This window comes from Passer montanus, unplaced genomic scaffold, assembly GCF_014805655.1.
Source record: "Passer montanus isolate IOZ18808 unplaced genomic scaffold, ASM1480565v1 scaffold143, whole genome shotgun sequence".
Lineage (NCBI taxonomy): Eukaryota > Metazoa > Chordata > Aves > Passeriformes > Passeridae > Passer > Passer montanus.
Window position 1 is genome coordinate 466,802 of NW_024361275.1, and position 12,019 is coordinate 478,820.

Consider the following 12,019-nt stretch of genomic DNA (forward strand, 5'->3'; position numbering starts at 1 on the left):
CTGCTACCTCAGCCTCTCATGTCCTCTGCTCAGTTTCACCTGCCAGAAGCAGGGACTGGTTTGTAGCTGGCATCACACCCTGGCCTGCCTCACTGCCTGGATGCACAACACCAGTGCTAGCACAAGGATGGGGTAGTGAAAGACAGTGAGGGAAGCTGAAAGCTACAGGAATGCATCACCCCACAATTAAAATGGGCTTAGGCACACCCTTAAAAATAGGTTATTTGCTAAAAGCTGACTCCCTGGTGCCCATGTGCTTCTGAAGGTGTGCTTCTGAAGGAACAGGGGGAGGAGGAAGGGGGTGGAGGTAGCAGTTACCCAGTAAATTTTCATTTAATGTGAGGTTAATCTGGCTAGCACATGTTGCTAAACCTCAAGGCTGGAGCTCAAATTGGACTTGTTGTAACCTCATGACCTGGTCAGGAGCTTTCTGCCTGCCTGTATTTGTGCTGGCAGAAGTCCCTGTGGCCACTGATAATGTAGGACTGGCCCCTGATGTCCCTGCAGCTGCCACCCAGGCCCCTTGGCTTCCATCTCTGGGACTTGTTTCTCTTCTCACTGGTCACTCCAGTGCAGCTGAGCCTTCCCATGCCCAGTGTTCATGGCTGCAGCACTCACACGGGGCTTGGGATTCCTCTCCTCACCCCTGCATGCCACCCCTCTGCCACGTGTGGGCTCGTGGTCCTGGGAGGCCAGGGAGAGCAGAAGGAACAGCAGAGCTGTTGTGTCATCAAAGGACACACTTATCTTGCCAGAGACTAAACAAAACTTGCAGTAGAGGAGCTGCAGCTGCATCCTTGTCACTGCAGAGATGCCATGGAGTGCTGGCTGCTCGGACACAGCAGACTGGCTGCCACACCAAAGATTTCAGATTCATGGAGATGAGTTTTCCAAGGGCTGGAGATGCTCTTGCTTTGTTTCATTGACTGTTTCAGTCTTTGTCAGCCTTCCTCAGCTGCCCTCAAGCTGATTGTTTGGCTGCCATTCTTCTGATGGGGATCACAGAGTTAATGCCAGTCTAGGGCCTGGCAACCTTGGAGGCAGATCATGCTGCTGATGCTAGAGCAGACAGGGTTGTGTTTGCTGATTTAAAACCCCAGGAGGGGGTTGCTTCCTAGTCCAAACCAAGCTTTTTGGGAAATCTGGAGTGCTGGGGAGTTGTTTTGCCCCTCATCCCTCCAAAGAGGTTGTTGTAGGGTCCCACTTGGCTCTCCTAGATGAGTTACTCCAGGCAGTTTATTTATGGTTTTCTGGTCCCTGTGCTGAGTGTGACAGGGGACAGGGTGCTCAGCTGAGCAGTTTTCATCCTGCACTCCACAATCTTTCTGCACTTTGGGCTTTGCAAGCGTTGTGCGTGTGTTTCTTGGCAGGGGAGAGCCATTGGGAAACTGCTCTGGCTCAGGCCCATGGTGTGTCCCATGGTCCTGGGACAGAACAAAAATTCACTTGTTACTCTTTTTTGCTGCCTAGAAAATAGTGACCAAAAGCTGTGGCCACTGTGAAGAGTTGTGAGTGTTGGGAGCACCTGCAGCTCTGGTCCGTGGGGCTAACATGGATCCCAAGGGATGGCACTGTTTGGGGAGCCCAGGGCTCTTTCCAGCTCTGTTCCCACAGCCATTCCTCTGTCCCACCTCTCCCTGTTTTTCCCTCAACTCTTCAGGCTGCTTTTTTATGCCAAGGCACAGTCCCAGTCTCGGTGTGCATGCCCCCCTTCCCCTCAGGAAGCAGCAGAGCCAGTGTGGGGAGCAGGGCTGGGGAGCCCTGCTCTCTCCTCTGAACCCTGACTCAGAGCACCATGTGGCTTGGAGCAAGATTGTAGTTTAATTTTTTATTAACCTCTTTGTACCTCAGTCCCTCATTTGGGGAAAAAAAAAAAAAAGGGGATTAGCCCAGTTGTGGAAAGCAACCTGGGAGCTCTGCATGCAGCGTGGTGCTACACTTTCCTGGGTATCTACATATCTGGCTGTCAATGCTTTCATTCACATCCAGCAGCTACACCTGGAAGGTGGAAGCCATGCTCAAGTCTCTGCTTGAGGGAAGCAGAGCCTTCTTCTTTCCAAAAAACCCTCCAAAACAGGCAAGTTGGCTGTGCTTGTTCACCTGGTGCCCTGGCAAGGCAGCCAGGAAGGGGGCGCTCCGGTGTTAAATTGCATAATTAATTAGTTAATCGGGAGTAGGGGGGAGGCGCGATTTGCTGTCCGAGGGTGGCACGGGGCTTGGGCAGCTGTGAAAATGATGTCTGCAAATAAAACGGCGAGAGCCAAGGGGAGCTGTGTCATCTCATTCTTCCAAATCTCCCCCCGACCCGTCTGGGGTCTCCTTCATGGGAACACTCATCTACAATTTCCTCCTGAGGGGAGGTGGGGCGTTAGGCTCTGATCTCTGCTCTGCAGGAACCAGCAACAGGACCCGAGGGAACGGCCTGAACCTGTCGGGGGAGTTGAACTGGGGTCCAAGACTCTCGGGGTTCAGGAAAAGACTTCTCCAGGAGAGTGGTGGGGCACTGGAACAGGTTCCCCAGGGCAGGGGTCTCAGCTAGAAGCCTGTCGGGGCTCGGTAAGCGCTTGGGCAGCGCACGCGTGTGGCTCCTTGGGCTCCCGCACGGAGGCAGGGCTGGCACTCGCTGACCGGGCGGTCCCCGCCAGCCCGGGCTGCCGCCTTCGCCTTGCGCCGAGCTTTGTCCCTCCTCGGCCCCGCGCTTCCCTGTTGCCTTGGTGACGGCCGCTCCCGCCAATCAGCGGCGAGGGCGGGAAAGGCGGCGGCGGGAGATGGCGGCGGCCAAGAAGCGGCGGCGCGGACCGGAGCGGGAGCGGGAGCCGGGGCCAGAGCCGGAGCGGGAGCCGAGCTGCCTGCGGGCCTGGGCCGCCCACAGCCGGGCGCTGGTCGGGCGCTGGACGGTGCGCACGCCCTCCTCCTCCTTCCCCCCCGCCCCCTTCCCCTTCTGTAAAACAAAAGTCAGACACTCTTTTCTGTGGGAAGTCAGGGAAGAGGCTCTCTGACACAGGTGTGGTGCAGAGAAACCCCAACATGAAGCAGCTTTACTTTCAGTTTTCTCAGCTCCTCAATGCAAGAGAGACACAGAACTCCTGGAGAGGGTTCAGCAGAGGGAAATGAGGATAACTAGGGGACTGGAACATCTTTCTTACGAGAGAAGCCTGAGCAATCTGGGCCTGTTCAGTCTGGAGCGAAGGTGACTGAGAGAGGACCTCATTAATACCTGTCAGTGTCTGCAGGGAGGGGTCAGAGGATGCACCAGGCTCTGCTCGGTGCTGCTGAGCGGTAGGCAGGAGGAATGGGCAGAAACTGATGCACAGGAAGCTCCACCTGGACATGAAGAATAACTTTACCCTGGTGACTGCACATAGGAACAAATTTTCCCGAGAGATTGTGGAGTCTCCCTCACTGGAGATACTCAAAAACCATCTGGATGCAATCTTGTGCCACATGCTCTGAGACAGCCCTGCTGGAGCAGGGAGATTGGACCAGATGAGCCACTCTGGTCCCTTCCAGCCCTACCCATTCTGAGACTCTGTGATAAGGAGAGAGACACAGTGTGTGAAAGGGTGGAGATGTACTGGAGCAGAGTAGGCTGTTGATGCTCTTCTGGGACAGCTGAAAGGCCTAACTCCTGGAGGACTGCAGCTTTTTGGTGGCTGGGGGATGGATGTCTAAAGCAGTGTTGGCACCTGGAGTGCTGACACATGCTCTCTGTCTGGCACTGCAGTTCCCAGGTGGCTAAATCACACCACAGTCACTAAAACCTTCTTGCCAAGCCACTTCTCTTGTCGCCAAGCCAGGTGTTGCCACCTGGGCACAGACAGCTGTTTATTCTTAGCCAGCTGAATTTCTTGTTGGGATGGCTGTGCCCACAGGGCTGCCGGCTGCCCTCCCTGCCCTGCCTCTGGAACTCACTGTCCTCTACAATTCCCTGCTTTTCACTGTGGGAGCATCTGACTCTGCCATCAATGGAGAAGCAGAAGGAATACGCCAGGGGCTCCTCAGGGGTAAGATGTGGTTGTTTTTTTGGGGAGTTCTCGGGGTGAGGAGAGCATTCTCTGTGCTCTGGAGATACTTGGTGACTGTCTGGAGGTGTGGGAACTGTGAGCAGACACTCCTGGTTCTGCTAGAGAAGGCCAGAGATGGGGGAAACTGAGAGGAGACATGCCTGGCTCCACCTGGAAACTGTGGGCAGGCACGCCTGGCTGTGCTTGGAAAGGCTGGAGATGGGGGAACTGTGAGCAGACATCCAGGCTCTGCCTGTAACAGCTGGAGGTGGAGTGGCATGTGGCCAGGACACTGTGCAGCTGCCTGCCTGCTGCTGCCTGCAGGGATGGGCTGGAGGTTTCAAGGGAAACAAGAGCTTTTAATGTGTAAGGTTCTGAGTCTCTAGCAAAGTTTTAGTGACAGTAGAAAATTACTGTTTTCTTTAATTACGGTGTTCTAGCTTCAAAGAAAGCTCATTGAAACAGGCTGCAGTTCAGAGGTGGATCTGCAGTGTTGGCACATGCTTACCTGAGGGCAAATGACTCCAAGAGGGCTCGGCAGAGCTGGAGTCTAGCTCTGAGTTGTGCTGTGTCTTGTCTCCTGAGTGTGCTGCCATCAGCTCCACTCTCTTAGAGCTTGTTTTCCATTCTGCTGAGGCCAGGCCAGCCCTGCAATCCCATTCTTTCCATCACTATGAGGAGCCTGTGCTTGTTTGAGGCTTTCTCTCCCTCTTGCATCCAGAGTGTCTGTCACAGGGCACCAATGCATTGTCTCACAGCTCTAGGTCTTTTTGCTTGGGGTTTTTTTTTTTTTTCAGTTCTGGAGGTTTGTGGGGCCTGCGGACAGGATCTTGGCACGGAGGAGCTGTGGGAGAAGGTGCTGCAGGAGGTAACCGTGGAGGAGCTGCAGGCACCTCTGCACCGCCTCGGGGCCCTGCAAGCAGCCTGGTGGCTGGCAGCCAGCCAGCTGGGAAGTGTTACTGGCCTCTTCCAGCTCCTGAGCACTGCTGAGGTAACTGGGCACAGGCAGATGCCAGCAGAGCTGGCATAAATACTGTGTTTGTCATAAAACTCACTCTGCAAAATGTTGTTGTGGCACTTGGACAGCTGAACCCATCGGTGCTGCCCAGTCAGCATGACTAATCTGCCCCGTGGCATCCCAGCACAGCCTGATGGCCCTGAGAGTGCTAATGGATCCCAGAATATTCTGCCTGTGTGGACCCTGGATCTCTGTGTGTCAGACAGGAGACTTGGGCAGGCTGGAAGAGGTCTGCAGATGGACTTGCAGACTCTGTAGGGAACAGCAGTGGGATGCAGAACCTTCCCTGCTGATGGGTCCTGTCTTTCTGAATGCACTCCAGCAGCTCTGCTGCATGCCAGGAGGCCCTGGAGGTGCACCCCACTCTGAGGTGGGGAGGTGCTGCCCCAGGCCAGGCAGGAATCACTGCAGTAAGGGGGTTGTTGCTGAAGGGAACAGATGGTAGGACATTGCTCCCCAGTCTGCTCCCACTGCAGGGAGCAGTGTTGAGTGGTTTGGTGGGACCTGTTTCTCTGTGCACTTGGACCAGTGTTTCCTGCATCCCTTCAGCATTCCCTGCTGTCTCTGTGCCTTCACAGGACCCAGGAAGAGCTCACTGCAGTGAAGGGCAGAACAAACTCCTCTCCATGATCAAGGCATGGCGGGTCCCTCCTGAGGGGGCCTCCCTGCCCCTTGTACAAAGCGCCAAGGACTTGAAGGAAATCCTCTGCACTGCAGCAGCCTTCCTGCAAGGTTTGTGGGGGGCAGGAACTCAGGCCAGCACAGTCTCCTGCTGCTCTGTCCCAGGACCACTTTCCCTGCCCTTATCCTGGTTTCTCTTCCCAAGCAAACTGGCCCTTGGGGTTTTTCGGGCTGTTCCTTTGGGAGAGGCTCTGGGCTGAGCCTCTGAATCTCAGCCTTTACATTCCATATTCAAAAAGCTTCCCTGCTTTTCCCCCGCTCATCCTTTCTCTGCACTATCACAGGGTTCCTCTGCCTGTCTGTGACTGTAGGGGAGGTGTCTGGGCCCTGCAGTGACCTTAAAGCAGAAAGCTGGCAGGGAATTTATGAAGATTTTCTTTTCTTCTGGAACTTGTCTTGTTGCAAGCATGTTGATCCTGTCAGACTGTGGTGCTGCAAGAGCCACACAAAGCTGTTGTGAGGCTTTCTAGCCCAGTGTCACAGCAAGCAGTGCATCTCCTCTGGCTGCTGTGTTCCACCCTGGATGTTTTCTCTCCTTTACTGTTTTTGACAACACCAGCAGCTCCAGGGACAGCCAGCCCTGCTTTGCTGTGCTTGGGCTCCTACAGGGCCTTCCTGCCAGGAGGCAGGGCAGGAGCTCTGGCCCACAGAGCTGGAGCCAATAGTCAAGGGTCGTACCAGCACTTCCAGCAGGGAAGTGGCAGATGTGAGTGTGGTGCTGCTGTGTGAGAGCAGCCTCAGAGGGCAGCCTGAAAAGAAGACTGAAGAAAAGGCAAATAACAAGTTGTAATAAATATTAATTAATTGATATCCCAAAGCATCCTGCTGGGAAATGACCCAGATGTGCTAAAAAAAATCTGAAGTTCTGTGTGTGCTTCCCTATCTGCACTGCTGTCATTGTGGAGGAATGTGGAGGTGAACCTGCCCAGCACATGCCCCTGTCCTTGTTCTGGGCCAAACAAAACATGTTGGGCTTGGAAGCTGCTGTTATTTCTGCTGGACATTTCCACTGAGTAGCTTGTTCTCTTGCAAAAGCACTAAAGCAAAGATGTCAGCTTGGCACTGTCAGGCTGTGCATCAGGCAAATCCCTATGGCTCTGGGAAGAAAAGGGCACCACACTTGTTTGGGGCCAGGTGGGACACAATAGTGAGCCACAGAGCCAATATGTTGGGTCTGTCCTAGGGCTGCAGGAGCTGGAGGCTGGGAACTTCCCCACTGCCCTCTCCCTCCTTCAGGAAGCTGCAGGAGGATTCTGCTCCAAGAATGTCCTGGCCCAGATCTACACCTGCCTCGGCTGCTGTGCTCAGCGAATGGTAATGACAGCAAAGAGGGGAAAGGCAGCTGTGGGGTGGGGAGGCTCAGGCTCACAATGCCTCTGTGTGATCCAAGGCCTCTCAGGGAGGGAAGACCTTGAGCAGAAGTTGCCCTTGTGGCCCCAGCCTCCTTGGACAGGCTGCAAAATCCATGACAAGATTTTGGCTGATTGCAAAGTGTTGCTGCAGAGGGAGAAGCTCAAAAACCAACCTGAGGAGTGCTGCCTTTGGCTAAATTGCTGCCCTGTTTAGTGGGGATCTCTTGGGGAAGCAGAGCGAGAATTTGGATCCTACCAAACACTAGAGACTTCAGCAGGATGTGCTTTCAACATGCATGTCTTCCCATCCACCTAGGGCAAGCCTCAGACAGCCCTTCAGCACCTGAAGTGGGCCCTCCAGGTAGATTTCCAGTGCCTTCCTGCCCTGTCCCACGTGGCAGCAGTGTACCATGAACTGGGAGAGACCGATGCAGAGCTGCAGGCCCTGACCCTACTCTACGAGGTTTGTCTGGTTCCTGTAGTTCTGGGATGAGTTTTGCTGGAATGAGTCTCCCAGCAGAGCCTGCACGGAGCTTCAAAAGCAGCTTCTTCCTTTTGGGGGCTGCTTGACCCTGGAGGGAGTCCCCAAAATAGCACAGTGCTGCCTTCAGCGAGTGGGCAGGAAGGAGTCCAGCAAGATCTGAAATTCCTGTCAGCACCACGTTTGGATGTGGCAAGACCTTGGGTCCTAGTTCATGTTTGTGGTGGCTTGGGAGGTTAAACTCTCAGGTCAGAAAGTATCAATCTCTTAGTAAAGTATGCAATAGTACAGAGACTTTTAAGGGCAGATTTTGGCTGCAGTGAGGCAGAGTGCATTAGCTGGGTGAAGCTGCCTGGGAGAGGTCACAGCAGTAGACCCTGAATTATCTCTTCAGCTGTTTGAAAACTGTCAGATACATACAGAGAGGAGAGGGAACTCTCTCCTTACAAATGGTCTAACTAGGTCTGAGGCTGTAATGGGAGATGGTGTTCCAGGCAGCTCAGCTAAAAACCCGAGGTGATCTGGGTGATCTTGCAAATCTCTTGGTGCCATGTGGAGAACAGAAGTTTGCCTGCCCCTGTGTGATCCTCATGGCTCTTGCTGGAAGCCACTGTGAGAACAATGTGGTTGTGCTTGTGAAGTGCAGCACTTCTGCTCGCCTGTGTGCATCTCCAGATGTCAGAAGCAACAAAAGATTGCAGCTGCCTGAGACTTGACCAGTGTGATGTTGATCATCTTTTCTGTTCCTGTTTCACAGGCTTTGGGAAAAACCCCTCCAGCAGCTGCTTCCTCTAGTCCCCATTTTCTAATGCGAACAGAGCTGCTTGTCCGCACACCAGTGCTCCCTTCCCTCCTTCGCCATCGCCATCCCTCTGAAGTGAAGTACCTTCTGGCACAGCGCTGTCTCCAGGATGGGAGGTAACAGTGCCTCTGCTCTGCTTGCACCACGCTGCTGGTCTGGGCTCTGCAGTTTTCCCTGTGCTCCTGGAAATGGCCCAGTTCAGTGCTGCTGTTGTAGGCCTGCTCAAAGCATGGAGAGTGTGGTGCAGGGGGAGAGACTGCGGGCTGGCAGTCCAGGTTTCACCTGGCTGATGGCACTTCTCCTTCCACCACATGCCCTGTTCCTGTTGCAGGGTGGATGATGCAGTGGAACATTACCTGGATTTTCTGTCCCTCCTTCAGGAGGGGCTGCAGCAGCAGGTAGGTGTCCTGGTAAAGAGCTCCCTTGGTGACTTGGAGGATGAGGGTTGGAGGGATCCAAACCCAGTCCCAAGGGCTGGGCCCAGGCATCAGCCCTGCACTCCAGGCTTCAGTGTCTGGTTTGAGATGTGAAGGACATGAGATAGGGGCTGATGTAAAGGAAATGAAGTGGGGGCTGGCATTCCCGACCTGTGGCATGTCTGCCTTTGGATTCACACCAGAGAGCACTCACCACTGCTGTTTGGAGAGACAGCTTCCCCTTCCCTCTGGGGAGCAGCTGTCAGCTGATTTTGGATGTCCTCCACTTCCAGAGTAAGGACTTGGTGCCTTGACTCTATGAGATGTGAGTGCTTTCCATTCTGCCTGCTCCACCAGGCTCCAGTGACTGTGGGAGAGGCCTTGAGCTTTGCTGGGCAGCAGTTCCATGTTCCAGGATGCAAAGAGTCCTGCTGCTTGGCAGAGAACTCTGCACTTCTGCAGCACTGATGTCACTTTTGCTCCACAGGTGCCCCTGGATGGTAGCTCAGCTCTGCCCAGGATCCCAGAGGTGTTCCTGGAAGCAGCATCTGCCTTGGAGCAGGCTGGGAGGCACCAGGATGCCATAACTGTGTGTGAGGAGGTCATCAGCCGGACAACTGACCTCATTCCACGGGTGTTACGAGTGGAGGAGAGGCTGGAGCAGCCGGATTCCTCGTTGCCAGGGGCAGAACTGGCAGGTGCACTCCTGTCCCAGAAGAAGGAGAGCCTGTGCTGCCTTGCCTGGAGAGCAGCTGGATACCTGCACCAGGGCTGGGCATGGGCCAGGCTGGGAGAGAGCAAGGAAGCTGTAACACAGTTCAGCAGGTGATAAAGCCTCCCCAGCAGGCAGCAGTGGATGGTGGGGCAAGGGCAGGACACAGCCTGGCACTGGAGCTGCCCTGACAACTTGGCACTCCTGAGAGCCCAGGAGTGGCTCCAAAGCTCCTCTGGCCTCCCACCCACAGGTGCCTCAGTGATCTCCTACGCGTCCAGCTTCATGGGTCTGGCATCAAATGGACAGGTAGGACACCACACAAGCAGCACACGCGTGGGGCCTTGATGGGGTCAGGATCTTGTGCTTGGCAGCAGCAGGTACAGGGGCAAGGCGGTGGGCATCACTCTGGCAAGAGGCAGTTGTCCCAGGGTGCAAAGCTCGGGGCATGCCGAAGCCTCTGAAGAGACTGGCTGTTGTTTTTTGGAGCAGAGTTTGGCCTTGGCTCTGCCTCCTTCACTGCCTAGGTAGCAGTTAAAGGGGCTGTGAACTGGAAAGCTTCCTCCAGTTCAGTTTTTGGGGAAAAGATACATGCCAGTGGTGCAAAGGGACAGCCAAAGGCCAGGCTGCTGCTGAGGCTACTGTTCACAGGCATGTAACATTCTGGGCTCTTGGCATTCTTCACTCTCCCCCTGTGCTGCCTGCCGACCTCTTCCGGCCTGGCAGAGAGGCTGAGCTTTGCCATGTGTCTCCAGAGCTGGAGGATGAGCAGCCCACAGTAAATGCTTGGCCTGTCCTGACTGCTAACCTGGCTCAGCCTGCTGGGAACAGGGGAGAGAAGGTCTGGAGGATGCTGTCTCCAGGTGTGTGTGTCTTCCTGTGGCAGAGAATCTCCAGCCAGAAGTGGAGGTGCTCCAGAAGATCAGGTTGCTCTCTCTCATTGGGCGAGGTACGCAGTTCCTGGAGCTGGGGAGGAACAAAGAAGCCCTGTTGGATTTCCAGCACAGCTTGCAGATCTCACCAGGTAACAGGCTCATTTTGGTGAGGAACTCAAGGGATTTCCACAAATTTGTCCTGGGCTGCTTTGCTGTCTTCAGCAGGAAGTTCTTATGCTTTATACCACATTTATTCAGGTGTCAAGGACAACAGTAGGGCCACTAGCAATATTACATACTAGAGATCCTTCTGTGGGGCCTGATCAGCTCACTGCCATGGAGAAACAGACCAAAACTATTGTCAGAGGAGTATTTCAGAACCCTGACAACAATTTGTTCCCTCAGAGAGCTTGGAAACTTCCAGCTTCAACCCCAGCTCGGCAGCAGCAGGTATAGGAGCTGCTCCTCACCTGAGGAAGCAGCATGTCCATGCCTGGCAGTACAGAGGCCTGCAAAGGGAGCATTCATGTCTTGAGCTCAGCCAAGGCATGGCTAGTGCTGCTGACAGGGCTGCTCTCTCCTGTTGAGTGCTCTGACATGCTGAAGAGGTGTGAGCTTCACCAGGATCTGTCAGACCTGCTGGTCCCAGTCCTGCCCGTGGCTGCTCCCTCTGGGGGTGCAGACGTGCCTGCAAGGAGAACCTCAGTCTGTGTGCAGAGAGAGGTGTGGCAGGCTGTGCCCCAGGGCTGATGCCATCTGCCTTGGCTGCCAGCCCTGGGGTTAATTAGAGCCCGTGACACAGCCAGGACAGCCTCCTCCCCATTACACCACCTCTCCTTACACTCATTGCCCTCGTCTGGCTTCTGAGCCTCTTTTGTAATACCCTGCAACCCACAGCAGTGCTGAGGACCTGCTCCTCCTCTGCTGAGGGCTGATCCTCCTTCCTGTCTTGCAGGTGACCCAGCCGCTGCCTCCTACCTGGTGCAGGCCTTGTGGAAGCTGAACCGAAAGCAGGAGGCGGCTGCTCAGTGGCAGAGGCTCTCCCAGAGCTCCCCTGGAGAGGATGGGCAGCAGCAAGGGCAGGGGAGGTGTGTAGAGGGCTGGGTGAGGTCTGAGCAGTGCAGTCTGGCAGGCTGTGAGGGCAGTTCAGGTGTCTGAGGAGCTTCCCCTGATGAGTGCTCCGAGGGGCTGTGGCCCTGCTGGGACCCCCTGGGCACAGGAGAGCTGACACAGAGCAGATGGGCAGGGCAGAGAGGGGGGACCTCAGAACAAATGTGTTAGGGCATGGCAAAGCCATGCTGCGCTCCTCACTGCTGCCCTGCTCCCTTCCCTTTCAGGCCCCTCCCTTTGTACCTGGCTGCGTGTCTGGAGCAGGCAGCGTTCCCTGACAGTGAGCCTCTTGCCAGAAGCATCCAGGATTACCTCGGGACAGCAGCCCAGGACACCTCAAGCTGACCTGCTGAGGTCTCCCTGCACTTGGCTGGCACAAGGCCTTTAAGGACTCCTTCAAGGCTCAGGACTACTCTGTGATGAAGCAAAGGACTGAAACAGAATAGATCTCCTTTCCTAATAAAAAAAACGCAGCTCTGTTTAGCTTTGGGTTTTCCCATGCTCTTTTTCCAGAGCGAAATGTTGCAGTCGTGGCCTTGACACTGCCTCCAGCTACTGAGAGCTGTGT

General features: G+C 55.0%; 1 protein-coding gene across 1 annotated transcript; it reads left to right on the top strand.

Moving 5' to 3' along the window:
- Positions 1 to 2,323: 2,323 nt before the first annotated feature.
- Positions 2,324 to 11,928, top strand: FANCG (FA complementation group G). Its single transcript, XM_039700757.1, has 14 exons — positions 2,324 to 2,360; positions 2,562 to 2,897; positions 3,873 to 4,004; positions 4,802 to 4,995; positions 5,601 to 5,754; positions 6,887 to 7,017; positions 7,372 to 7,518; positions 8,294 to 8,454; positions 8,670 to 8,736; positions 9,242 to 9,579; positions 9,720 to 9,775; positions 10,353 to 10,490; positions 11,297 to 11,429; positions 11,679 to 11,928. The coding sequence occupies exons 1-14, from the start codon at positions 2,324 to 2,326 to the stop codon at positions 11,794 to 11,796; spliced, it is 2,142 nt and encodes a 713-aa protein (XP_039556691.1). The 3' UTR covers positions 11,797 to 11,928.
- The last annotated feature ends 91 nt before the right edge of the window (positions 11,929 to 12,019 follow it).

Bases quoted from the DNA above. Each gene is read 5' to 3' on its own strand.
- FANCG (XM_039700757.1), top strand. From the start codon at position 2,324: ATGGGAACACTCATCTACAATTTCCTCCTGAGGGGAG. The intron at 10,491-11,296 runs GTAACAGGCTCA...CCTGTCTTGCAG, and splicing joins CAGCTTGCAGATCTCACCAG to GTGACCCAGCCGCTGCCTCC. The intron at 11,430-11,678 runs GTGTGTAGAGGG...CTTCCCTTTCAG, and splicing joins CAGCAGCAAGGGCAGGGGAG to GCCCCTCCCTTTGTACCTGG.